Source organism: Ahaetulla prasina, chromosome 1 (assembly GCF_028640845.1).
Source record: "Ahaetulla prasina isolate Xishuangbanna chromosome 1, ASM2864084v1, whole genome shotgun sequence".
Classification (NCBI taxonomy): Eukaryota; Metazoa; Chordata; class Lepidosauria; order Squamata; family Colubridae; genus Ahaetulla; species Ahaetulla prasina.
The window spans coordinates 233,469,368-233,497,197 of NC_080539.1; the positions used below are offsets into that span (position 1 = coordinate 233,469,368).

Consider the following 27,830-nt stretch of genomic DNA (forward strand, 5'->3'; position numbering starts at 1 on the left):
TTTATTGTGTCGTGTTTTTTATTGTTCTCAAAGTGCCCTGATGTGGTGCCTTGATGTCTAATGAAAAGAGATTGGTCTTAGAAAGCAACTCATTGTTTATCCTGACTCTTAGATAACACATTTTTTTCTCTTGATAAAATATTTTTCTTATTTATTGTTCAAAACACGCAATATAGACAATAACTCTAATTTGGGGGCTGCCTTATTCAGTTGTGTTTTATCCCTGGTGCCTGACTGTCTACCGCAGTACCTCAGCACATAACTTTACTCTGAGATAAGCCCCCTCTCCTGTGCTCTTTCTCCCATGCTTTCTGTAGTTTGCCTGCAGGATGCAGGTTTTGAACTGAAGAGCACAGTGGAACTCTTACTGTGCCTTTCCGGTTTTAGCACAATCAAAGTTTTGTGTTTAGAATTGTCCTTGACATTCTTTCGTCCCACAATGGGGTGGACACAGTGTGCTGGAAACCATGACATCATTATCACTGACACAGACTTAAATAAATCACCTGCATCTTGGCCTCTTTCTGCTTATTCAAGGATTCTTCATCTCAAGGAAGAAAGTACTCTTTATTTTTACAAACCTTTATCTCAGGGGTGGCTGGAAAATGCAAACTTTTACAAGTGTTTTCAAAATAAATATACTCTGGGGTTCTCCGCCGGGGCATATTGCTCTCAGTCGGATGCAGCCTGCGAATCATAGGTGCTCTTCTGAAAAACAAATCCATCCAAACCTCAGTCACTGTCAGGATAAATGAAAGAAATTGTGCAGCTTTGTCGAGATGGGTTTGCTATAGCTGAACAGATCAAGATGGATTCTGGCCTCATTGTTCCCATTTTTATATTACATTATTTTGCATGGTTCCTGTATTACACAAGTAAGAAATATGTTTCTGTAACTGGACAGACAGACAGACAATTGCTAGAAGAGCTTCTCTGAGAGGTTATATAATAGGATTTGTTTTATATTGAAACCACACCTTCATAACAACATTTTGAAATTAAGGTCTGTAACTGATAAAAGATTTAAGGAAGTTTACGGGGGTAGGGGGGAAAGGTACTAAGAAAATTCCAAAATTTCTCGAAGTATTTTTGTGCACCAATAGAGTAGCATCACTCTCTGCATCTTGAACATTTTCTTCGTTTTGGGGAGCAGACAGGTCACAATGTAACTTCTCTGTACTACTGAAGAAAATTACAATGAGGAAGGAAACAAGCTGAAATCTTAGCATTACCAATGTTATGCAAAAAAAAAAAAAAAGCTCTTTTCCCTTTGTGACTGGGTAGATATGCCCTCAGATAGAAACGAACTTGTGACTTCTTTCTACCAGAAATCACATGAGTTGGTCAAGGAAGAAAAAAAAAACCAAAACCAGCACAAGCTATATTTATATCCAACACTAAACCTCTCACAAGTGCTGTACCTTGATTCAGCTTTCTGGTAAGCTGCCACAAGAAATACTGTAGCTCTGTTGCAGTGTATCTCAAGTGACAACCTCTTTTATTTTTTTTATCAATGTATATGGATTTTTCTAAAGGTTTTAAAATCAAGATGTACTGTAAAAATGTTCTATAGGCAAGGCAGAAGGCCAATTCTCTGTAAAAGATATGGTTTTGTACAGACTAACTCCTGCTCCTGCATGAATATTTTAACTTAACATAATTCTTTTTAAACTACATAATAGTAAAATGTATATTTATAACTCTATAAAATATTTCATTTATAAAGCTTTAAGTCAGTTTGACTCTAGTTTTGATTAGAGTGATATCATCAGATCCTGTTATTTTATCAATTAATTACTTGTACAATAAGACATTAAAATACTACAACATTAAAAATGTTGGAATGAAGAAAAAGGAGGTCTCTTTTTACATTCTTCTGGTTTCCAACAATTGTTATGGAAATGCTTATTGCTTAAAAGCAATAAGTATATTAAGTTTCATATAGGAAGAACGGTTTCTAGTAACATGAGCAATTGCAACCATTATGCCTAACCATCAAACATAGTTGGGATTCCAGAATCCCTTTAGTTAGACTTTTTCACGCTATTGGAAAAAAAAAAGATTTTGAATTTTATTCACTGAAATAAATAATTTATACTGTTTTTTTATTATGTAATAGGATCATATATTTTAATGTAGTTATTTATTAAATTTATATGTCACCCATCTCATTGTTGAGCAACTCTTTTAGGCTCTGCTTTTAAGAATGTGCGTAAGAAAATGTTATATGAGAATACCTGGATAACGACTTTGTACGTTGATTGAAACTCTCTCTTTGTACTATTCCTAAAATTTACCTGCAGCCATAGAGAGATGCTAAACATAACTGACAATATAAACAATACAAAAATATGCTGTGCTGGACCAAATGTAAACATAATGCCACAAAATAATGCTGCTTTAATTCTGGTTGCAGGCGTGTCCCATTAAGAACCCTTAGATTGCAGTTTTGTGCCTATCTACCTATTTAAGAGAAATCTCCGCTGAACTCCACTGAAAGTTTTCATTTTCAGAAAACTTTGCTATAGGATTGCATTATTTTTGCTGCCATATCAAAAAAAAGAGGATAAATTATAATAGTAAAACTAGTGGGGTGTTTTCCTATATAAAATATTCCATCAACCGAGGGCCCAGGGTAGGGGTGGAGGGGTGGCGGTTGTGATTAGAGAGAGTCTAGAGCCGAGGGAGACCACTGTACCTCAGATTGCCGGGTGTGAATCCCTCTTTGTGAGATGGGGTCGTAGATGTCAGATGGGCTTGCTGGTCGCGTACCTGGCTCCTTGCTGCGTGACAGCTGCCCTGCCCGAGCTCCTGGAGGTGCTTGCTGGGGTGGCGGTTGAGACCCCCAGACTCTTAGTCATGGGGGACTTTAACTTGCCATCTTCCGGCTCGTCGTCGACAGCAGCTCAGGAGTTCACGGCTTCCATGACGGCCTTGGACCTGACTCAAGTAGTTGATGGCCCTACTCACACTGGGGGTGGTACACTGGACCTGATTTTTATCTCTGGTCAGTGGTCAAAAGATCTGGACTTGAAGGAAATAGTCATTGAACCTTTGTCATGGTCAGATCACTCTCTCCTTCGCCTGGACTTTCTGACTGCCATCCAACACCGCAGGGAGACGGAGCCAATTCGTTGGTTCCGTCCCAGGCGCCTGATGGACCCGGAGAGGTTCCAGACAGAGCTTGGGCCACTTCCTGAGGGTCTGGCACACGGCACGTCTGAGGAACTTGTTGCAGCCTGGGAACGGGCCGCGGCGGGGGCCTTAGACCGTGTCGTGCCTTTGCGGCCTCTGACCCGGCGCAGGTCCCAACCGGCTCCTTGGTTCTCCGAGGAGCTGAGGGGGATGAAGCGCCGGAGAAGACGCCTAGAGAGTTCCTGGAGGTCTAGCCGTTCAGAGGCTGATCGGACACTAGTGAAGTCCTATAATAGGGCTTACCTAGTGGCATTGAGGGAAGCGAGGCGTTGCTACGCCTCCTCCCTCATTGCATCGGCAGATAACCGCCCAGCCGCCCTGTTCCGGGTGACTCGTTCCCTCCTTCACCAGGGGGAGCGGGATGACCCGTTGCAGGGACGTGCTGAGGAGTTTAACGGTTATCTATACGATAAAATCGTTCAGCTTTGGGACGGTTTGGACCAAAGTTGTGGTGACTCAGGTGAGACGTCTGAGGGTGGTCTTGGTGACATTGTTTGGGATGAGTTTGACCCTGTGGCTCCCGAGGACATGGACAGGTTGTTGGGTAGGTTGAATGCCACCACGTGTTTACTGGACCCGTGCCCCTCCTGGCTGGTGCTGGCCACTCAGGAGGTGACACGAGGCTGGCTCCAGGGGATTACGAGTGTTTCTTTGGTGGAGGGTGTCTTTCCAGCCGCCTTGAAAGAGGCGGTGGTGAGGCCCCTCCTCAAGAAGCCTTCCCTGGATCCGGCTGTTTTAGGTAATTATCGTCCGGTCTCCAACCTTCGCTTCGCGGTGAAGGTTGTAGAGAGTATGGTGGCATATCAGTTTCCCTTACACCTGGATGAAACTGTCTATCTAGACCCGTTCCAGTCCGGTTTCCGGCCCGGTTACAGCACGGAGACGGCTTTGGTCGCGTTGGTGGATGATCTCTGGAGGGCCAGGGATAGGGGTTGTTCCTCTGCCCTGGTCCTATTAGACCTCTCAGCGGCTTTTGATACCATCGACCATGGTATCCTGCTGCGCCGGTTGGAGAGATTGGGAGTGGGAGGCACCGTTTATCGGTGGTTCTCCTCCTATCTCTCCGATCGGTCGCAGACGGTGTTGACGGGGGGCAGAGGTCGGCTCCGAGGTGCCTCACTTGTGGGGTGCCGCAGGGGTCGATTCTCTCACCCCTTCTGTTCAACTTCTATATGAAGCCGCTGGGTGAGATCATCAGTGGCTTCGGTGTGAGGTACCAGCTGTACGCGGATGACACCCAGCTGTACTTTTCCACACCGGGCCACCCCAACGAAGCTATCGAAGTGCTGTCCCGGTGTCTGGAAGCCGTACGGGTCTGGATGGGGAGAAACAGGCTCAAGCTCAATCCCTCCAAGACAGAGTGGCTGTGGATGCCGGCATCCCGGTACAGTCAGCTGAGTCCACGGCTGACTGTTGGAGGCGAATCATTGGCCCCGATGGAGAGGGTGCGCAACTTGGGCGTCCTCCTGGATGAACGGCTGTCTCTAGAAGATCATTTGACGGCCGTCTCCAGGAGAGCGTTATACCAGGTTCGCCTGGTGCGCCAGTTGCGCCCCTTTCTAGACCGGGATGCCCTATGCATGGTCACTCACGCCCTCGTGACGTCTCGCCTGGATTACTGCAACGCTCTCTACATGGGGCTCCCCTTGAAGGGCATCCGGAGGCTGCAGTTAGTCCAGAATGCGGCTGCGCGGGTGATAGAGGGAGCCCCTTGTGGCTCCCGTATGACACCTATCCTGCACAGACTGCACTGGCTACCTGTGGCCTTCCGGGTGTGCTTCAAGGTCTTGGTAACCACCTTTAAAGCGCTCCATGGCATAGGGCCGGGTTATTTACAGGACCGCCTACTGCTACCAAATACCTCTCACCGACCCGTGCGCTCTCACAGAGAGGGACTCCTCAGGGTGCCGTCAGCGAGGCAGTGTCGTCTGGCAATGCCCAGGGGAAGGGCCTTCTCTGTGGGGGCTCCCACCCTCTGGAACGAACTACCCCCAGGACTTCGTCAACTTCTGGACCTCCGAACCTTCCGTCGCGAGCTTAAAACACACTTATTCATTCGAGCAGGACTGGATTAGATTTTAAATTTATGGATTTTAAATTTATGTGATGATCAACACAACCATCAATTGCTACAATCTCTAGCACTGAGAAATGGCACCTTAAGGATCAAGAAGGTAGTCAGAATTAAGCTTTGGAAACTAACTGCTCACTCCTGGGTACCAGTAGTAGGTTCCACTTACTTTCACTACCAGTTCGGAACAGAGAGTGTGCACGCGCGTTCACTTCACTCATGTGCAGCACTTCTGCGCATGCACAGAACCTTCTGTGCATGTGCAGAGCATCCGTGATGATGTCTGGATGGGTGGGCAAAGCCTCCCACCGCTGCCACTACCGATTTGCTTAAACCGGGGCAAACTGGTAGAAGGTACCACATCGCTGGGTACCTTTCCATGGTTTCTTTGCCAGTGAAAGTGGCAGGGAAAACCACAGATACTTCTGTGATTTATTAAATATGACATGTTTACAATGAATGAAAGGCAATAGAGACTGATTAAAGCAGACCAAGATGATAAATTAATCTAACCTAGTTTCACAATTTGAACTATGGTGCTGGCGAAGACTCCTGCGAGTCCCTTGGACTGCAAGGCGATCAAACCGGTCAGTCCAAGGGGAGATCAACCCTGACTGCCCTTTAGAAGGCCAGATCCTGAAGATGAAACTCAAATATTTTGGCCACCTAATGAGAAGGAAGGACTCACTAGAGAAGAGCCTAATGCTGGGGACGAGTGAGGGCAAAAGAAGAAGGGGACAGTAGAGAATGTGGTAGCTGGATGGAGTCACTGAAGCAGTAGGCGTGAGCTTAAATGGACTCCTGAGGATGGTAGAGGACAGGAAGGCCTGGAGGAACGTTGTCCATGGGGTCGTGATGGGTAGGACACGACTTCGCAACTAACAATAACAAGTTTCACAACATACCATTGAAAATTATTTTAAAGTAATACATTGAAAGGATATACTTTTCACATTTTTATTTTGCTCTTCTTCCACGGAATCATAGCAGTACAATTGCCCTCGTTCCTTATATTTAATAGGTGAAGCCAAGAGGAAGTGAAAAGCTCAAGCCTATCCAGAAAAGTCTGAAGTGTCTGTGTTTATAAGCTAAAAAATTCACTACAATATCTCATTGCTGTACTGCTGTCTATACTTTTCTAATCTAATTTTGTTCTTGGTGAACATAACATGCCTATCTTTATTTAGATAGATGTGGTTATTGTCGTTGTTTATTCCAGGAACCAAAATAAAAGTCTTCCATGGATGTCAAAATTTAGTGGCCTTTCTCATAATTTGTAGTATTTGTCATAACTGAGCCTGGACTTAGTTTCAGTTAGGGGAGTTGAGTTTTGGCAGGCTGAACTTCCTTAAAGTTTTTTGTCATGTAATTTCTGGACAAATCTAATCACAGTATAGCTGCAACCATTTCTGTGATTATACAAACACCTCTTTCCACCTACTAAGATCACAGGAACTGCTGTCATATTTGTAATATCCCAGTTCTGTTCAATAGAAACATAAATACTCAATGATAACTATTAATATGGAGAAAATTCATTCTGTGCAAACTGTGGCGTCCCATTCAGCAAATACGATCAACTGCATTAAACAGATTGAACAGAACCAGACATTCACAAGTGGACAGTCACCCATGTCGACTATCATTTGATCAGTACTTTAATATGCTGTTTATTTATTTATTTATTTATTTATTAAATTTTTATACCGCCCTTCTCCCGAAGGACTCAGGGCGGTGTACAGCCAGAATAAAAACAAAATATATACAATTTAAAACAACATTTAAAAAGAGCAAATTTTAAAGGCTGATTATTAAAATTTAGATTTAAAAATTTGAAAATATTAAGAATACCCAATTAAAATTCAACACTAATTATGCCAGTCCCGCTTTAATAAATAAATATGTTTTGAGCTCACGACGGAAGGTCCGAAGATCAGGCACTTGACACAGGCCAGGGGGAAGTTCGTTCCAGAGCGTCACTGCCCCCACAGAGAAGGCCCTACTCCTGGGGGCCGCCAGCCGACACTGTTTGGCGGACGGCACCCTGAGGAGACCCTCTCTGTGAGAGCGTACGGGTCGGTGGGAGGCAAAGGGTAACAGCAGGCGGTCTCGTAAGTACCCGGGTCCTAAGCCATGGAGCGCTTTAAAGATAGTTACCAAAATCTTGAAGCGCACCCGAAAGACCACAGGAAGCCAGTGCAAGCTACGGAGCAGCGATGTCACGTGGGAGCCACGAGCGGCTCCCGTTACTACTCGCGCAGCCGCATTCTGGACTAACTGCAGCCTCCGGGTGCACCTCAAGGGCAGCCCCATGTAGAGAGCATTGCAATAATCCAGCCTAGACGTAACCAGAGCGTGAGTGACCGTGCATAAGGCATCCCTTATTCACATCCCTGTTTGGTATGTGAAATACTGAAAATATTCTTTCTTTCTTTCTTTCTTTCTTTCTTTCTTTCTTTCTTTCTTTCTTTCTTTCTTTCTTTAGAAGAAATGAAGGAAGAGTATGACACCATGGGGCCAGAAGCTGCCATTCAAACCACTGGAAACAATGGAACAGGTAAGGGCTTATATTGGGAGCTTGGTTTTGTATTCTTGCAGCTTGTTTGACTGTTCTACAAAAAGAAAGAATTCAACAGCTAGTTCACTTTCCAGGATGAGGGTTTGAGATATGTCCAATGACCAATGTTTTAAAATTTGCCCAAGTAGTTTATCCTGATGCAAATCAATGATTCACTGATCTTACTAGGAACATTTTCAAAAGATGCCTCTTCCTTATTTCCTTTTCCTTTTTCTTTTTGTCTCCAATATCAATATATTGGAATTCAGTTCAGCAAGAGCTACTATTCTATGACAGATAGTAAAATATTCTTAATAATGGAATGGGAATGCATTTTGTAGAAACACTAAACCACAATGTTTTATTGAATATGCTTTGTCTTCATTTTGGACGCTTTTCATGTTCTCAACTTTTTTTTTAGCTTACTTTTCTCAGAAATCTGTTTCCTGTAGATGAGAAGAAAGGACTATTGATACCAAAGCAGCTTGGTTTCTGAACTATCACTTTTTTGCTTAGTTTTGTTGTTCAGTCGCTAAGTTGTGTCCCACTCTTCATGACCCTATGGACCATATCACAACAGTCCCCCCCCCCTTTCTCCACTGCCTCCTAGAGTTTGCCAAATTCATGTTCATTATGTCAGTGACACTATCTGACCATCTCATCCTCTGCCATCCTTTTCTCTTTTTGCCTTCCAACTTTCCCAACATCAGGGTCTTTTTTAATAAGTCCTCTCTTCTCATTTGGTGGCCAAAGTATTTGAGTTTCAGCTTCAGTATCTGTCCTTCCAAAGAACAGTCAGGGTTGATTTTTTTTCAGGCAGGATTGACTGATTTGATTTCCCTGCAGTCCAAGGACATTTTTTGCTTAGTTTGAACTGTATTAAAAGTTTTGTCTTGTAAGAGTTCATTTTGTTCCAACCAAATGCAAGGTATTCTACTAAATCAACCCAAAAGCTTATCTAGTTCAATATTTTCAATTACACACAAGGGCAGCCAAGATATAGCTAGGAAGCTCACAAGCCAGCTTCTGAAAGTGAGTTCCCACTTCCATCATGCAATGAGATGGGCAGTACTCAAATCAACTCAAATCAAATCAAAAACCTTTGCTTCCAAGTAAGTACAATTTTGTCATTCGACTGGTAGTGTAAAGTCTGTTCTAAATTGAAATCTCAGCTGGCCCTCATAATGAGTAATGTTTTGCTGCATGATTCTAGTATGTATTACTGATGTAACTTCAGAGATACAAGGAAGTCATGGTCATTGTTTCCAATAAGGCAACCAAGTTGTCCCCTATTCTCCATGTTTTAGTTTCCATCTTAATGCCCACTTAAAATATTGTGAATGAAGGTGGCACCAGAATGTTAGGATTTTAACATTCACACATCTCTAATGCCAGCACCCACCCACATGTTCTTACTAGACAGCATAACAGACTGACTTGTCTAATACCTAATGGGAAAAAATAATGAAAATTAAAAGCATATTGGAATTGAGGCTGAGTGGTTGTTTTTTTTTTCATTTTTGTTACGTATCAACTGGTATGTAATCCACAAAAAGTAAAATGAAGTCACTATGTTTCAATATACATCAACTATAGTGCAGAATTTGGAGCACCTTTGTTTTTTGAGATTAAAACAAACCATGAAAAGACATATTTGGTGAGTTTGGTAATGTGATCTAAAAGAATCAAGCCATGTATAGTTTTTAAATTCAAATGGCTATTTTTATGAAAGATCACATGTAAAATTCTTCCCTTGTGCTTTTGATACTCAGCATTTAATCTCCTTGTCATCAAAGGTTGCAATAAATTCAGGAATATTTATTCACCTCTATGAGAGTATTACATCTCTTCAGCTAGCAGAAAATGCATCAAGAATTATGTTGTGATACTTAGTTGAGAAAAAAAAATTGCATGTGAGAAATCATAGTATTAAGACTTTGTATGACCTACTAGTAGAAGTCTTCTTTTGAGTTTCATCTCCATGTGTTTCAAAGGCATGTCTGAATGCAAACTAAGAAGGTTACTAGAATAATAACAGAGTTGGAAGGGACCTTGGAGGTCTTCTAGTTCAACTCCCTGCTCAGTCAGGAAACCCTATACCATTTCAGACAAGTGGTTGTCCAATCTCTCTTTAAAACTTCCAGTGTTGGAGCACCACAACCTCTGGAGGCAAGTTGTACCACTGGTTAATTGTTGTAACTGAGTGATAAGCATTTACAGTATTTATTTATTTATTTATTATTTAAATTTGTATACCGCCCTTCTCCCGAAGGAGTCAGGGCGGTTCACAGCCCAGTAAAAACACACAATACACTATAAATACAATTAAAATACAATTTAAAAAACTTATTAAATTGGCCACAATTAAAATTTGGAGATAAAACCCATTAAAAACCCATAACTTAAAAAACTAACCCAGTCCAGCGCAGATAAATAAGTAAGTTTTAAGCTCGCGGCGAAAGGTTCGGAGGTCCGGAAGTTGACGAAGTCCTGGGGGGAGTTCGTTCCAGAGGGCGGGAGCCCCCACAGAGAAGGCCCTTCCCCTGGGTGTCGCCAGACGACACTGTCGCGCCGACGGCACCCTGAGGAGTCCCTCTCTGTGAGAGCGCACGGGTCGGTGAGAGGTATTCGGTAGCAGCAGGCGGTCCCGTAAGTAACCCGGCCCATGTGCAAATTCACTTACATTTCAGAGAAACTTCAAATGAGGACCCAGATTGTTGGGGGCAAAAAGTTGACTTTGTATATAATATACAAATGGATGAAGACTATTGCTTAACATAGTGTAAGCCGCCCTGAGTCTTCGGAGAAGGGCGGGATATAAATGCAAAAAAATAAATAAAAATACAGAACTAGATAAATACAATAAAATGATTGGTGTTTCAATCCCTCAGTTACATGGTTGGCTGAGTCATTTTCTCTTTGAATGATTGAAATCTGCTCTCTATGAAGATATATTGTGCTTTACAGCCTTTGAAAAAGAATCAAACAAAACCATATCAGGATATGTATGAATCTCTTGATTCCAGAATTAGCGGCCACATTTGAGTGGCTTTCACAATGTGAACCTCTTTTTAAATACATTTTACATTTAGTCACAATTTGCATATATGTTAGTTTAACACACTACATTATATCTTTTTTTAGGAAATGGATGAACAAATAGCTGAAAATCAAAGAAAATTTCCTTTGTACCTTCACCTTCCTAGTAATAGTAGCAGGAACTGGTCTTTACTAAGACTTGTTCTTCTGTAAGTAGTAAAAGAGTTCTCAGTAAAGATGAAAACAGAAGTAAAAGTTGGCAAGTTGAAAGAACTGATCATTCCTCAGTTCTAATCTGTGTATACCAATGACAGCCTGCCACTTCCTGTTTAATGGGGGCTGTAGTTTTATTAGCTTTGCTGCCGATTAGGAGCAGCTATCTTCATTTCACAGCAAGAGTTCCCATAAGAAATAACTGGCCTCCCAGCCCTCGAAATGTTTCCTTTAAATATCTACTCTCCTGAGTGTGGTTTATGCTCATACAGTATGATGTTAGGCTCCAAAGTCTTTAAGGAGACTCTGCCCCAGTCTTTAATTAAAACAAGACTTCCTTAATAAGACCACACATTTTACATCTTCCTAAAAAGCTTGAATCACAGATGGGACTGTCACTTTTGTGGGCAATTTAAATTTACAACGAATCAATATTTGGGGATTTCTGCAAAGAGCATACAAGGGAAAGCCTGTTGGGGTGTTTTTTTTGCCGCTAAAATAGCCATTTATGGTTTTGAGAGGAAGTTAACATTTTTGGTTGTAGTGCTGATCAGTTATATTTCACTGAGGGGTAAATACAATAACACAAAAAAAACCCTGTAATTCCATATCTACAATCATATGAAATGTGATATTTATACTACCCTTTTACCATGTCATCATGCTGCAAACATTATTACTGTCAAATCTGTCAATTTAGTAAATCCCACCGTTTTTAAGGTGTGTAAGTTACACATAAATATTTGACTGAGCTCCTGAATTCTTTTAAATATATACAGAAACTGAATAATGCACAAGTTTACTAGCTAAGGAGACATTTATTATCAAAGCAGGCATTCCAGCTACTCTATAGATCTATGATTACAGGCCAGCTAAAACCAACTTAATATGAAGCCTGCAGATTTAGTTTTTAAAAAATTGGAAGAGGAAACACTTTTTACTATATTATTCACTTATTTCTCCACTGAAATGAACTCTTTTTTAAATCACCCTGAATATTAAAGATGATAAAGAAAGAAAATGTCACACCAAAGGACTGAACAACTACCAGCTCCAAATTATTTAACCTAGATTTTAGCATGGTAAAACATTTTTAGAATCTGATCCCATACATTTGTGGTAATATAAAAGATAAAACTGTTGGAGTTTCAATCTGGGGGGAAATGGGCTGGATGAGGAAAATTACATCCCCGATCTATTGCCTGAAATCTCTGTTAGTTCATACCAGGGCACCACATTATGTAAGTTACATTATGTACAGAGGTGGGTTTCAGCAGGTTCTGACCGGTTCTGGAGAACCGGTAGCAGAAATTTTGAGTACTTCAGAGAACCAGTAAATACCACCTCTGACTGGCCCTGCCCCCATTTATTCTCTGCCTCCTGAGTCCCAGCTGATCAGGAGGAAATGGGGATTTTACGGTAACTTTCCCCTGGAGTGGGGTGGGAATGGAGATTTTACAGTATCCTTCCCTTGCCACACCCACAAAGCCATGCCACGCCCACCAAGTCATACCCACAGAACCGGTAGTAAACAATTTTTGAAACCCGCCACTGATTATGTATCTTTATCAATGATGACCCCAGTTTTGGCCATAGAAGAATATCATACAGTCTGATAGAGTTAACACACTAAGCAATGATCTGTCTCTGCAGTTGTGCAACTGGTGGCTTCCTTGCAAACATCACTGGTATATAAAGATTTACTTAGACATAAACAGAATAGTGATAGTTGATCAGGCCATAATATATATGTCACATAGAAAGAGAGCAATGTAATTTTGAAAATATTCTGATGAAAATATTAGTATGGTATTACTAATTTCCTACCATGTCCAAAATTATATGACAAAATGCAAGTTCTTCAAAATGCAAAACAATTTCATCATACGCATTTGTCTTCCTTCCTTCCTTCCTTCCTTCCTTCCTTCCTTCCTTCCTTCCTTCCTTCCTTCCTTCCTTCCTCCCAAACATAAATGTATGCATATAAATAAACACAATGTTCTTCTTTCCTAAAATTCTTTCTTACCTACCATCTTCCCACCAAAAGGCCAAAACGAGAAAGACTGTTCTTTCAGTTGTTTAGCACCCAGAATAGAATTATTTTTCTTGCATGTTTCTTGGAAATAAACTTTATTATTTTTCCTTCAAACAACATTTCAGGTTTTTCTATTTCATATATGCATGGAGGATGTTTTTTTTAAGCAACATAAGTTAAACTCTTGCCTATAAAAAAAGGATATTTGGATTCCAGTCAATATCTGAACAGATTCTTATAGAAATATTAATTCTAGAGGGGAAATCATGTTCCTGACTTGCAGCAAATGCATTGAAGAGTTTTGTAGTACTTCATACATTCAAAAATTCTTTATTACATCCTGGCAGTCATGCTATGAAATGTGCCTTCTCTATCTTAATCCCTATGAGTACCCATTTGATTCTTCCATATTAATCAGAACCATAAATAAATAATTGTACATATACACATGTGAGAAAACTCAACACATTGAGTATGAAGAAAGATACTGTCCATTGACAGGAAGTGAAGCCATGTTTATTAAGTTTAGCTATAAAACTATTGCCAGAATTGCTTCTTAGTTGATATTAAATAACTTCTGGGAATTCTGAAGTTTTAGATTATAATTTTATTGGAACAGTTTTCACACACCCTGTAGAATCAGAGATTTACTTCAGGTTTTCTCACTCTCCCTCCAATCCCCATTTTTAAAAAAGTACTTTTGAACAATCAGGAATGTCAATTGATTTTACCTATACCATAAAAACCTGTTACCTAATAAATGGATTTTCTTTTCAATCTGTTGCTTTTAGGCAAAAAGGCTAAATATTTTGGTTGGTTTAACAATGATTTAAATTTAGTGTTCTTTCATTCTCTAATTATCAGTTCTCTCTTATTGATTTTATGATGGATGTTACTGATTTATGCTACTGTAAGGAAAACAGTTATCAAGCTGATCTCTAGTTTTGTTGATTCATGAAAGAGAAAATATTTTTAAACAACTTGGCACAGAGGTTGTTATCTGACCCAGCCAATAAATGGAGTAAAATGTTATAGATTACATATAAATAAAACACAATAAAAGTCTTTGTATCAGTCCTGAAATATGGCTTCTAAAACATAAATTAAAAGAGAAATTAAATGTCCAATTTTCCAGTTATAATTTGTTCTGAATTACATGTGCTTAAGTCCCTTTGATATCCTTTTAATTGAATGCAACATCTTCTATACAGTAGCTTTAAATATTAGGAACTTTCTCCAAATTGTTCTTATATTTAATGTTCATAAAAGAAGGAGGGGGAAAATTTAGTTTTAACAACAGGATATAGAGGATGATATAGAGGACCTTGTTTTCAGAGGCATTTCAGCAACAATGAAAACATATTTGTATTTAATGAGAAAATAAAGAAATGTTCAATGTAGATTGAAAAATAGCTTTAAGACTCTACTTCACAGAGTTATGTAGCCAAAATACATTGCTCCATTTGCAATGTATTTTGCAAAAGTGCAAAATTCCACTTTGAGTTACTTAGGCTTATTTTGTAGGAAAAAGTAGCATTATTTCCCACAAGAATGTGATACAATTTAGAACAAGCATTTATTAACAATCCTAAGTTCCAGTTCTTATTACTACTTGCTACTCTACGAATACTCTCTTCTCATTTTCTGTGACCCAGTCCAGCATGAAAGGTCTATGTCTCAGCAAAAAGAAACAGCAAACATCCTAAAACAGTGGTCTCCAACCTTGGCAACTTTAAGACTTGTGGACTTCAACTCAGAGTTCCTCATCCAGCAAATTCTGGGAGTTGAAGTCCACAAGTCTTAAAGTTGCCAAGGTTGGAGACCCCTGTCCTAAACCATCTGTCAAAGAAACCCTACCCTGACGCACCAAATCTAATCTATAGATTTTTGGAGAAGCTAAAGCTAGAGCAACAATTTCACATTTATTAAGCATAGAGAGCAAAATTGCTCTCAAGCTGTATGTACATTATTGAAATTTGATATATATATTTTTATAAGTGTAAAGTTAAACTGGAATACGTGAAAGTATGAAAAATGATTTGTTTGGTTCTGTGCATACATATAAAAAATGGAGTAAAATGTTTCTATGCATAGATTATACATATAAATTAATTACAATAAAAGTCTGTTTATCAGTCCTGAAATATCCCTTCTAAAATACAAAAGAGTACCCATTTTACATTTTTAGTGATACGGAAGCCATATTCTGCATGGCTTTCCTCCCTCATTAGTAAATATCACCATCAGAGAATAAAATTAGTTATTAATTTTCTGATAAGTGAAATAAACCAGGTGAAGATAAGGGTGACCAAAGAAGAAGCTCAAAATGTTCCACAGAGGGTTTTATAATCTCCCAGAGGATGAACACACAGCTTTATTTTTTATCTTTTTCCCTGCTTGTCCCTTTTTCCATTTTAGTTAAGAATGCAAATTGCACATCAGACTTTGAAGAATATTTTGCTAAGAGAAAACTGGAGGAAGGAGATGGACACTCAGTCAGTATAGCAGAGTACCTACAACGCAGTGATACCGCCATTATTTACCCAGAAGCCCCCGAGGAACTGTCTCGCCTTGGCACTCCAGAGGCCAATGGGCAAGAAGAAAACGGTGAGGACAGAATTCATTCTTAGCCACTCCTGACCTTTTGCAGCTGTTGCAATTATAAATGCACTACATGCCTCGATGTTTACCTTAAAATTGAAGAACAGCTGCAGAAGCGTGGAATTTCATGAGCAAAGGCTGGGACTGTAATTTCAGCATATTGTGATTATATATATATATATATATATATATATATATATATATATATATATATATATATATATATATATATATATATATATATATATATATATATATATATAATGTAGCAAATTGAGAATGTTCTTGTAGGTAAAGCAAATAGCAGACAAAATAAAGGCTATATTTTAAAGGACTGGTGTACTTGCTTTAATTTTACTCTGGAACAATTGACTTTTTAATCAAGCAAATTAATAAATACTCATTGAGTCTAAGTCTCAAAATACATCCATGAGGAAAAAAAGCTGCGAAAAGAAGTATTCGTGAGAATGAAGCTAGTATATAAGGAGATGAAGAACTGGTAATTTAGCAAGCGGCATCAATAAACAAAATATCCGTTTGTCTATCTTTCTGTCTAGGAGTACAGCAGGTAAAAAAAAATCTTACGAAAGCGTAAAACAAAAAATTTGAGTTAATTTTCTAGTGAACAATTTATCCAAGGTTTTTTGTTTTTTCCTTTTTTTACGTGTGTCAAAAAAAGATTGATGTGGTTTTCAGACTAGGTAGAAATAATGGGTCTGTAGTGTAGACAGATTGGAGTGATTTTTGTCAATCCATCCTGCAGTGGGCAATAAGCCCATTAGCTGCCATTGATTTACTGACCTTTCAGCTGGCTTCTCTCTCTTATGTCTCTTGGTTAAAGACCTGCCACCTGGAACTCCAGATGCTTTTGCCCAACTGCTGACCTGCCCCTACTGCGACCGGGGCTACAAGCGTTTGACCTCCCTGAAGGAGCACATCAAGTATCGCCATGAGAAGAACGAGGAAAACTTCCCCTGTCCTCTTTGCAACTACACGTTTGCCTACCGCACCCAGCTCGAGCGGCATATGGTGACGCACAAGCCAGGGACAGATCAGGTGGGGAGCGGGGGGGGGGGGGGGCTGACTTTAAGTGATTTCTTTCTATAATAACCCCTTAGAGAAATGATATTGCTTTGATTGGCAATCATTATTAATTTTTCATGGCATTTTGAAGATGCAGATCTTTTAATGGTAATAGCTTTAATTGAAGTCTAAATGATTTTTTGATGGTCTCTTCTAATATGATTTAATAGTCTTATGTTCACGATCGAATGAGTGTGTTAATTTCTAATTTGGAAATTTTATTTGCACTTAAACTTGACTTTAGTTTCATTTTTTTTTCTGTTCCTCAAAATGTGAATGAAATTGTGGCATTTTAATTATACAATTATTAAACATCAGCAATTTTAATCCTATTTTTCACCTAGTTTTTACTATGCTTTTTTTTTAACCCCATATGATCTCAAACATGTCTCAAGAATCTTCTAATCTTATTTTTTTTTAAATCATTCCTAACTTTTTATTAAGCCCCATGTGTATGTTTCCCCAAAGTTTAGGACATTGAGTAATTTTTTGTGGCATAGAAACGTTGCATGCATTATGATTGTTTTAACAATGAATGATGACGTTATCAATCAGCATCTGAAATGCATAAATCACAGCATCATATCTGCTATTAATCAACATGATTCCATTATCAGATATGCTTTGCATTTAATCAGATAGAAACTGACTTGAATTTATTATTCAACTTTATTATATTAATAAAGAAGTTACTCAAAAGTGCTATTTTAAAAAGTTCTTCACATAGCAAAGGTGAATTTTTGAGAACTGCTTCTTAAAAATTTAACTACAGTATGATGTATTATATATAATACAAATCCCTTTGGTGTGTCAAGTGCCCAATCATGCAGTTTATTTCTATTCTAAAGAAAAGAAAATATACTAGTGTATTTTAGCAGGAATCGCCAACTAAAATACATTTTTATTTAGTGCTATGTGTATCAAGTTTACCTTCTAATCAAACCATTTGAGATTGGTTCTTATCTCTCGCTTTCTTTCTGCAATCATTAAACTTACCATTGGGGTAGGATTTAGCATAATATTTCCTTTTAAAGAGTCAAGAGGGTATTAAATCTGTTACTCTGCCACCTTCGTGGCAAAATATTAAGACGCCATCGTTTTTTCTCCACCCGTTTCTCTGTTGCTCCTAACTATGAAAACACTAGGAGGAAAATGGCTGGATGTTTATCCCCTCTAACTGCCTTACATTTCACATGTGAGAGTGTGATTGTGTTGGCGCATTACGAATGGTAGCTTTGGTGTTGAAAAGTCCCCTCATTTGCTCGTGGCATTTACAATTAGTAAATTAAAATGATTGTATCATATTAACAGTGGCACAACTAAAGTTTATAGTAGTCCTCCGAGGGCTGTGGGGGGAGACAAAGCAGCTGTTGCTGTTTGTTTATGCAACTCAGCAACATATGAGCACTGGTCCCTCAATGGGGCTCTGCGGGCTGGGCTCTGCTTGATCTTTGAAGGTTGCTGCTGTTTGAACAACCCTCCCTGTGTCCCATGTAACACCATCTGTCTCACTAGGAATGTGGGAAGATTCAGCACACCCTAGCAGTTGTCATACCGTTTCTGGGCTGTCTTTTCTGCAATAGTCTTTTGTGTCATTGCTGTTTGGTATGGGGTGTGTGTGTGGGGCAGAGGGGGGGGAGGAGGAAGGCTGACCTCCTACCTTGAACATCCAGACTAGATGACTGCAGCTTTCTTTCCCTCTTTTTTCCCCCTTGGTCAGAATTCAAAGTCACAGCACTTTTCTCACTTGTTCAGAAAGGTCAGCTGTGTTTGATTCTATCTTTATGCTGCTTTTGTAACTTGTTCTTTCTGCCAACTTCTTCCCTCCTGTTTTGTCCTGGCTACTTTGCATTGCAAAGGGGGGGAGGAGAGAGAGAGAGAGAGAGAGAGAGAGGGAGGGAAAGAAAGAAAGAAAGAAAGAAAGAAAGAAAGAAAGAAAGAAAGAAAGAAAGAAAGAAAGAAAGAAGGGTTAATTGTAGGATTGAGGGTTTTCCCCCCTCAGCTGTGAGCACTCTTTATTTATAACAAATAAATCTTGCATGTAATCACAATGGTGAATGATTCAGAGGCACGAGACAAGGTTTCATTGGAACAGTTTTTAAGTTGCAATTATGAAAAATTATACATAGTTACAGTGTGCTAGCAATGCAACAAACCTTACTTTCTTCTTAAAAATTAAAAATCCATTCTTCCCAACGTTGCATGTCTTAATATAATTCCATGCCAAATGCTGAAAATGCATTCAAATTGGCTTCAGGTTTGCTGCCAACCTTTTGATTTTTATGGCAGCACCAATGAAGCAAACAAACATCCGTGCAGAGCTTCTACTTGGACAAATAAATACAAAGCTGCTTAAATAATTTTTTTTTCTTCTTCCAAATGCGATCCTCTATCCCTCTGTCCTTTTCCTTCCCTCCCCCTTTATATATAATTATGCACACACTCTCAGCCATATATTTGCATAAAATTCATGCTGGCGTCTTAACTCTCCTAGCACCAAATGCTGACCCAAGGAGCGGGCAACCGTAAGTTCAAGTGCACCGAGTGTGGCAAGGCCTTCAAGTATAAGCACCATCTGAAGGAACACCTGCGAATCCATAGTGGTAAGTCTTTGAGGTGTGGACCCTCATTTGCATTTTGTTTCATGAATTGACTCATAATAAGGAGGATGGGTTAAGATTTCTGCAACTTTATTCAGAATGTTCGATATTTCATAAACACTTTCTGATTTTTTTCATATGGTTCAGGAAATAGGGTTGCCTTCATCTCTACATTCTTACTGCCTCTTTGAGAAATATTGATTCTCTTATTTGTTTGTCCATCCCTCTTTAGGTGTTTCTAATTTTTCAAATATAAGGCCCAAAGTGAGAAACCATAGAAATGAACATTTGTAATATCCTCCATCCAGCAGTTTAATATCATGCTGGATTTCCCTGAAGTCCATCAAGATTTAGTTTTCATGGATGCCTTTCCCCCCCCCCCTTTATTATTATTTTTTCACATTAGTAATTTAGAGCAGCTAGTAAGCCCAATAAACAGGATATAGAATAGAATAGAATTTTTTATTGGCCAAGTGTGATTGGACACACAAGGAATTTGTCTTGGTGCATATGCTCTCAGTGTACATAAAAGAAAAGATACCTTCATCAAGGTACAACATTTACAACACAATTGATGGTCAATATATCAATATAATATAATTAATTAATTTATCAATATAATATAATTAATTAATTTATCAATATATTATATGTATATATGTATGTGTGTATATATATATATATATATATATATATATATATATATGTTTTCTGAGGTTTTCGCGGGTGTTTGTATGTAGGTCTTTGGTTATTTGGGTTTTCTCCCGCGTAAAATTGGAAGTGTCTTGGCGACGTTTCGACGAAGTCTCATTCGTCATCTTCAGGCTTCAGGCTTCAGGCTTCAGCTTGCTCCCAGAAGCACGGCTGAAGCCTGAAGATGACGAATGAGACTTCGTCGAAACGTCACCAAGACACTTCCAATTTTACGCGGGAGAAAACCCGAATAACCAAAGACCTACATATATATATATATATATATAATATAATATAATATAATATAATATATCCAACAAACACATACTATAATTCGTTTTCTTTTGGCTTAATGTTATATGTGAAGGCACTTGATATGTTTAAGATGATGCGAAAGCTAGACATGGGTTGAATTCATATCTCACACTGAAGTATATTTGTTTTAAGCACAATTTCTTGAGCAGTTCAGTCTTACAGATAAGCATGATTATCAATTATCAAGACTTGTATGGCCAATTGTTAGATACAAACAAACCAGGAATAAGCCAGCAAACTAAGAAACAAAGCAAGCATTTCACCTCTATTTCACCTACTTTTCCACTAGGGTAAACCAATAGCAAACAATGGTTTCACTGGAAAGTTTTTTTGCCCTAAAATCATATTTTATTAATTGATACCACCCTAATTACCGTATTTTTCTGACTATAAGACACACTTTCCCCCCAAAAAAGTGGGTGGAAATGTTGGTGCATCTTATAGACCAAATATGGCCCTGTTTCTGGCCTCCCAAAATCCCCTCCGTGTATCCCATTTTTGCCAAAAACAGCCCTGTTTTTAGTAAAAATGGGATTCACAGAAGGTTTGGAAGGGCTGCAGAGTCTCCTGGGGGCTGGGGAGGGCAAAACGAAACACATGGGGGGGTTCGGGAGGCCAAAAACAGAGCCATTTTTCACAAAAATGGGATGCACAGAGGGTTTGGGAGGCCTGCAGAGTGCTCCTGGAGCCCAGGGAAGGCAAAAATCGGATGCGCAAAGTCCAAAAACCTTTTTTTTTCTTGTTTTCCTTTTCGAAATCTATGTGCATCTTATATTCCAGTGTGTCTTATAGTCTGAAAAATATGGTATATATCAAACAACCCACCTAACGGCAGAGTCCAGCAAGTAAAACCAGCCTTTTATAACTTATTCAAATTTTCAGTGGATGATGTTTGTAGCATAGGATTTTTAGGGTGGTAATTAGGCTTAAAAGAATGCAGTATCTATAAATTATTTTACCAAGTAAAAAAAAGTGATTATATAAGCAAAGCAAACTTTGACATCTCTTTATCAGGTATTAAAGATTGGCTGCAACTTTCCAGATTGGTATCTATTCAATGGAGCTATGTTTAAAAATCAAAAACCAAAAACCAATTATTTCTTTGATTTCCTGTATGTTTTACATTAGGTCATAGAACAATGGGGAAAATGGTGCAATTTGAATTTTTCAGCATATGAAAATCTAAATGAACTTTTCCCCAGTCAAAAAGTACTCATAAAGCTCAAAAGTCCGGCTTTCCATTACAATTATTACACATCTTTCCAGTCTACTGAGAAGCTTAGTCAGCAGTAAATTTCGTTGATTCCTATAGAACAGGGGTGTCAAGCTTGCATCATCACAGCATTGTCACGTGATGAATCACACCTTTTTTTCCTTCGCCAAACTGCATGGGTGTGGCCAGCTTGTGACACATCCAGCCCATGGGCTGCGAGTTTGACAACCCTTCCATAGAACATGTTTATACTGGATGGGAGAACAACAGGAAATTAGGCAGTGATGATCCATTTCCATATTATTACCCAAACTTTTTTTTGATATGTTGTCACAAGGACTGACTTCATTCTAAGGGGGTCTTTACCCATATTTCTTTAGGTAACTATATGTGGCAAAAAACCAAACAAAACCCTTCAGTTTGATATTTTATTAGACTCGAGCTTTATTGTACATTGGAGTTCCTTAGAAAGCAGGTTTTGTTAATATTTAATACACTAATAATTTGCTTATAAGTATCTAAAAATCAAGCAATGAATGTTGCTTTATAAAAAGTGAATCAGTCCTGGGAAATTTTAATCCAAAATTAAGAACTTCTAAGTCCCAATGATTTTTAATTATGTCCATTCAAGCAAATAGCTTAATTCAGATGTAAATACAAACCACCATATTCTCACTATGAGAATATTATGTGCTGACATTTCTCCTTTCTTTTTCTCTTTCTCTCTTCTCTCCCACTAGAAGTTGTAATGCCAAAACTTCAGGAACTGTATTTAAATTGTGTTTAAACTACAAGTTGAAATATACTTGGATCTGTGATTATAATTTGATCCTGGAGTATTCTTATTACTCTTTGCTTAAGCAAACACAGTTTTCTGAATGCAGAAGTCATGGGAAATTCTCATTTGCTTATATTTAAAAATAGAAACTGCTACTCTAATGATAGCCAAGACTTCTATAGTTTCTTTTCATAGAAGGACAATCAGAGATTCCTCCTTCATTTTAACTGGGATTTAAAATCACTTAACTCTGATGGATCATTGCATCATTGCAGAAATCATAGTTAAGAAGAAATATTCCTTAACTTTAAAAATGAAACTTTAAATGAATCTAGCAGCAGCTCTATTTTAATGCTCATATTTTTTTAATGCAGTATTAGCTTTATTTGTTGAGGTGTACTTGTCTATGGCTGTGTTCACATAACATACCTACCTGTAGTTAAGCAATTGTGATTTATTCAATTATCAGAAATTTTTTGAATCACACAATTTACACAGCTATAAATTAACAAAATTGATTGGTACAACATACTAAATGAAAATATGACTGATTGGTCATCAACATATTTTGTAAATGCGGTCCATATATTTCTTAAAGGTTCTGAGATCCTGAAGGCTCTTACCAACAATGCAGGCTATAGTAGATATTTTTCTTATGTAGAGGCACATAGGCCATTAAAGTATACTTAAAAGTTGTATTTGAAGAGCAAATGTTATCACATTTTTGCATTATGCAAATTGTAATAGTTCCTGAGAAAAAATAGATTATGTGAATTTTATAGTACTTTTTCTCCCTCAAGTTTGATTGACATTGATAGTTATTATTTATTAGACAATGGTGCTGAATAATGAAAGGGGAAATATAATTGCTGCATTGCTACTTTGGCTAAGAAAAACTTGAGATAATTAGGAGATTTTAAGGAGGCAGGACAAAGTGGGAGGAAATCTGTCTAGAGATTTTGTGCGGCACATACAGATGAGTTGATTCTAGGTCCCCCCCTAATGTTTCCCGCACCCCACCCACCCTCAGCTTTAAAAATTTCCAGGGATATCACATGAATTTTTTCTTTGGTATATGCTAAACATAGCATTTATCATTCTGTATCTTTCTTGTAAGGACGCGGTGGCTCAGGGGCTAGGACATTGAGCTTGTCGATCGAAAGGTCGGCAGCTCAGCGGTTCAAATCCCTAGTGCTGCCGTGTAACGGGGTGACCTCCCGTTACTTGTCCCAGCTTCTGCCAAACTAGCAGTTTCGAAAGCACGTAAAAATGCAAGTAGAAGAAATAGGGGCCACCTTTGGTGGGAAGGTAACAGCGTTCCGTGCGCCTTTGGCGTTGAGTCATGCCAGCCACATGACCACGGAGATGTCTTCGGACAGCATTGGCTCTTTGGCTTTGAAACAGAGATGAGCACCGCCCCCTAGAGTCGGCAACGACTAGCACGTATGTGCGAGGGGAACCTTTACCTTTACCTTTATCTTTCTTGTGTCCAACCTTACATAATAGTATAGAAAGTAAGTGGAAAAAATAGCATTGTTGTAGGTCAATGGTGCAAGCCTTATGCCATATGCTGTCCAGAATCATTTGACACAACATGGGTGGTGAATAAATTTCATAATAAATACTAAACAAGCTGCAAATGGCTTATCAGCTGCTATTTTGCATCTCCAGCATTTCTTAAACAGGATGAGCAATTCTTTTGGCCTTCTGAGGAGAGGGTATTTGACAGGGAAGTACAATATTCCTGGTTTCCATTAATCTTCCAAATCCCCTCTCTTAAAACAGATCCTAGCCCCGCAACTTTTGATTGGTGACTATTGATGCATTGTGTAAAGCTCAAGACAATGGGGCACTGAAAAGTCCTGTGTTCTATAGAAGGAATCTATGTTTGTATAGTTTTCCATGTGCTCCCAAAAATAGTTAGCCTCCAAATTCTGAATTATTGAACTCATTCCAGAATGACAGAAAATGGAGTTCCATTTTGCCTCCTTCCCTTCTAGTTCCTTATCTATTGCAATTCCCTGTAGTGTCTGGTTCATTATCAGTCCATTGTTCTCCCTTATAACTAAATCCCATAAAACTGTGGCTTGCATGAAACATAATTTGTTTCCCGATTAAGCCATGATTACTATTTCTCTTCTGAAGGCCATCATTGATGCATTCCTATCCACTTTTGGAAACCATCATCTAAAAAAGGGGAAGGACAGGGTAAGAGAGGAAGTAGGAAAGAAAGGATTCAAGAATGTGAGACTTGTTTATAAATGTAAAAAAAAATCACTGACAACTAAATGAACTTTTATAACAATAAAGATCCACTAATTGAAGGTTTTAGATAAGAGATTAGGGATGAATAAGAAACTGTGTTTGCTTCAAGAGATATCTACCCTGTTTTCCCGAAAATAAGACCCAACCGGAAAATAAGTCCTAGCATGATTTTTAAGGATTCTCGTAATATAAGCCCTACTCCCAAAATAAGCCTCAGTTACGATTGTCAGCCAGATGGGTGCATTTAGTACCATATTTTTCCCAAAATAAGACCTAACCAGAAAATAAGCCTTAATACATCTTTTGGAGCAAAAATTAACATCTTATTTTAGGGGGAAACACGTTACTACTCTTTGATCTTTTCCGAGTAGATCATCTGGAAGTATCAACAATTAAAAACCAAATAAATATCCATAACTTGTTCTCAGGCAAATTTGTATTTTGTTTCAATTTAGGATGTTGCATGAGGGGAAAAAAGGGGGCAAGTGAACATACTTATAGTGGTAGAATGTGATACAGCTAACAGTCACAAACTCATTTACATAGGGTAAAATAATTTCTAGAAAATTCAGTGCTGAGTTATTCAGAGAATTTGTTGTAAAGTAAATTCATTCAAACTGCATGTTGCCTGCGCTCTTTTTAAAAAAGCCTTGCAAAATTATATCCTGCCAACTCTATTTAGGTATTACAAAGATTATTATATTTAGGTTTTACAAACTTATTTGCATAAGTACATTGCAGGAGAAGCTTTATACCCTTTTAAAAACACACCCAGTTGTTAGAAGCAATCAAAATTAGGACTACCAGAAAATTAAATATTTTAGATAATTATTTCCACTTGGAGAGACTTAAACATAATTTGAAAGGTAGGAAGGAAGAAAATATAAGATGAAATGCACAAACTTTGCTAGCTTGCCATAACCTAGCTGCTGCAACAGAAATCTAAAAACCATTTGAGTTTGTGACTTACTAAAATTTAATCTTAAAAAATTCATTGCAGGTGAAAAACCATACGAATGTCCCAATTGCAAGAAGCGTTTCTCCCATTCTGGTTCATACAGTTCACACATCAGCAGCAAGAAATGTATTGGTTTAATCTCTGTAAATGGTCGAATGAGAAATAATATCAAGACGGGTTCTTCTCCTAATTCTGTATCTTCCTCACCTACTAATTCAGCCATTACACAGCTGAGAAACAAGCTGGAAAATGGAAAACCACTTAGTATGTCTGAGCAGTCAGGCTTACTTAAAATAAAAACAGAACCACTAGATTTCAATGAGTACAAAGTTCTGATGACAACTCATGGCTTTGCTGGTGCTAATCCATTCATGAATGGCAGGCTCGGTGCAACCAGTCCAATAGGAGTCCATGCCTCTACACAAAGTCCAATGCAGCACTTAGGGGTGGGAATGGAAGCACAATTACTTGGATTCCCAGCAATGGGGAGCAATTTAAGTGAAGTGCAGAAGGTCTTGCAGATTGTAGACAACACCGTTTCTAGGCAGAAAATGGACTGCAGCCCTGAAGAAATTTCCAAATTGAAAGGTTACCACATGAAGGACCCATGTTCTCAGCCAGAGGAACAAGGCATTACTTCTCCTGGTATTCCACCCGTGGGACTTCCAGTAGTCAGCCATAATGGTGCCACTAAAAGTATTATTGACTATACGTTAGAAAAAGTTAACGAAGCCAAAGCTTGTCTCCAGAGTTTGACTACGGATTCAAGGAGGCAGCTCAACAACATTAAGAAAGAAAAGCTACGTACCCTAATAGATTTGGTGACCGAAGATAAAATGATAGAAAACCACAATATACCCACTCCATTTTCATGCCAATTCTGTAAAGAAAGTTTTCCTGGACCCATTCCCCTGCATCAACATGAACGGTACCTCTGTAAGATGAATGAAGAAATCAAGGCAGTCCTCCAACCTCATGAAAATATGGCTCCTAGTAAACCGGGTATGTTTGTTGATAAGCAAGCTCTCCTCCTATCATCTGTACTTTCTGAGAAAGGAATGCCTAGCCCTATCAACCTATACAAGGACCACATGTCTGTACTGAAAGCGTATTTTGCTATGAATATGGAGCCAACTTCTGATGAACTACTGAAAATTTCCATTGCCGTTGGCCTTCCTCAGGAATTTGTGAAGGAATGGTTTGAACAACGAAAAGTCTACCAACACACAATTTCCAGGTCACCACCTCTGGAAAGGGGCAACGCCAAGGTGGTGCTGGCTGCCACCAACAACACTCCCATTAAAGACTCTTTGTCAGCCAGATCCCCTATAAAGCCTGTGGACTCTATAACATCACCATCTATCGCTGAACTTCATAATAGTGTTACAAACTGTGATACTCCTCTCAGGCTAACAAAACCTACTCACTTTACCAATATTAAACCAGTTGAGAAATTGGACCACTCCAGGAGCAATACTCCTTCGCCATTAAATCTTTCTTCCACATCTTCTAAAAACTCCCATAGTAGTTCTTACACTCCAAACAGTTTCTCCTCTGAGGAGCTTCAGGCTGAGCCTTTGGACTTGTCTTTACCAAAACTAATGAAGGAACCCAAAAATATTATAGCTACAAAGAACAAAACAAAATCCAATAGTGTAAATGTAGACCACAACAGTGTTTCTTCATCGTCTGAAACCTCAGACGAGCCACTGAACTTGACTTTTATCAAGAAAGAATTTTCTAATTCAAACAGTTTGGATAAAAGCACTAATCCAGTATTTGCTATGAACCCTTTTAGTGCCAAACCTTTATATACCACACTTCCACCACAGAGCGCATTTCCCCCAGCCACTTTTATGCCTCCAGTTCAGACCAGCATTCCTGGCCTACGACCATATCCTGGAATAGATCAAATGAGCTTCCTACCACATATGGCCTATACATACCCAACTGGAGCAGCTACCTTTGCTGACATGCAGCAAAGACGAAAGTACCAGCGGAAGCAAGGATTTCAGGTAAGGCTATGACTTATTTCATGACTGTACAATAGTTAATGAAACCTCGTTCTAAAGTTTTGTGACTCATTTAGTTTGTTTTTAATGAGTAGATGGTTTAAAAAAAGAAATGAAACTTATACGAATGATAGACAAGAATTCATACACAGGAAAGCTTTTCCTAGTAAGCTTGTAGTGACAAAGAAAAGGCAGCTGAGAG

At 38.8% G+C, this 27,830-nt stretch overlaps 1 protein-coding gene across 11 annotated transcripts in view; it reads left to right on the forward strand.

The window, feature by feature from the left end:
• The window catches only part of ZEB2 (zinc finger E-box binding homeobox 2), a 190,692-nt gene that overhangs the window by 138,623 nt on the left and 24,239 nt on the right, over nucleotides 1-27,830 (forward strand). For 10 of the 11 annotated variants that reach the window (XM_058193458.1, XM_058193415.1, XM_058193423.1 and 7 more), the window contains 5 exons: nucleotides 7,752-7,823; nucleotides 15,529-15,717; nucleotides 16,553-16,767; nucleotides 19,289-19,397; nucleotides 25,659-27,631. In XM_058193458.1, the coding sequence (XP_058049441.1) occupies nucleotides 7,752-7,823; nucleotides 15,529-15,717; nucleotides 16,553-16,767; nucleotides 19,289-19,397; nucleotides 25,659-27,631 (2,558 nt within the window). The remainder of the gene's footprint in view (nucleotides 1-7,751; nucleotides 7,824-15,528; nucleotides 15,718-16,552; nucleotides 16,768-19,288; nucleotides 19,398-25,658; nucleotides 27,632-27,830) is intronic. The other variant, XM_058193473.1, reaches the window with a different exon arrangement.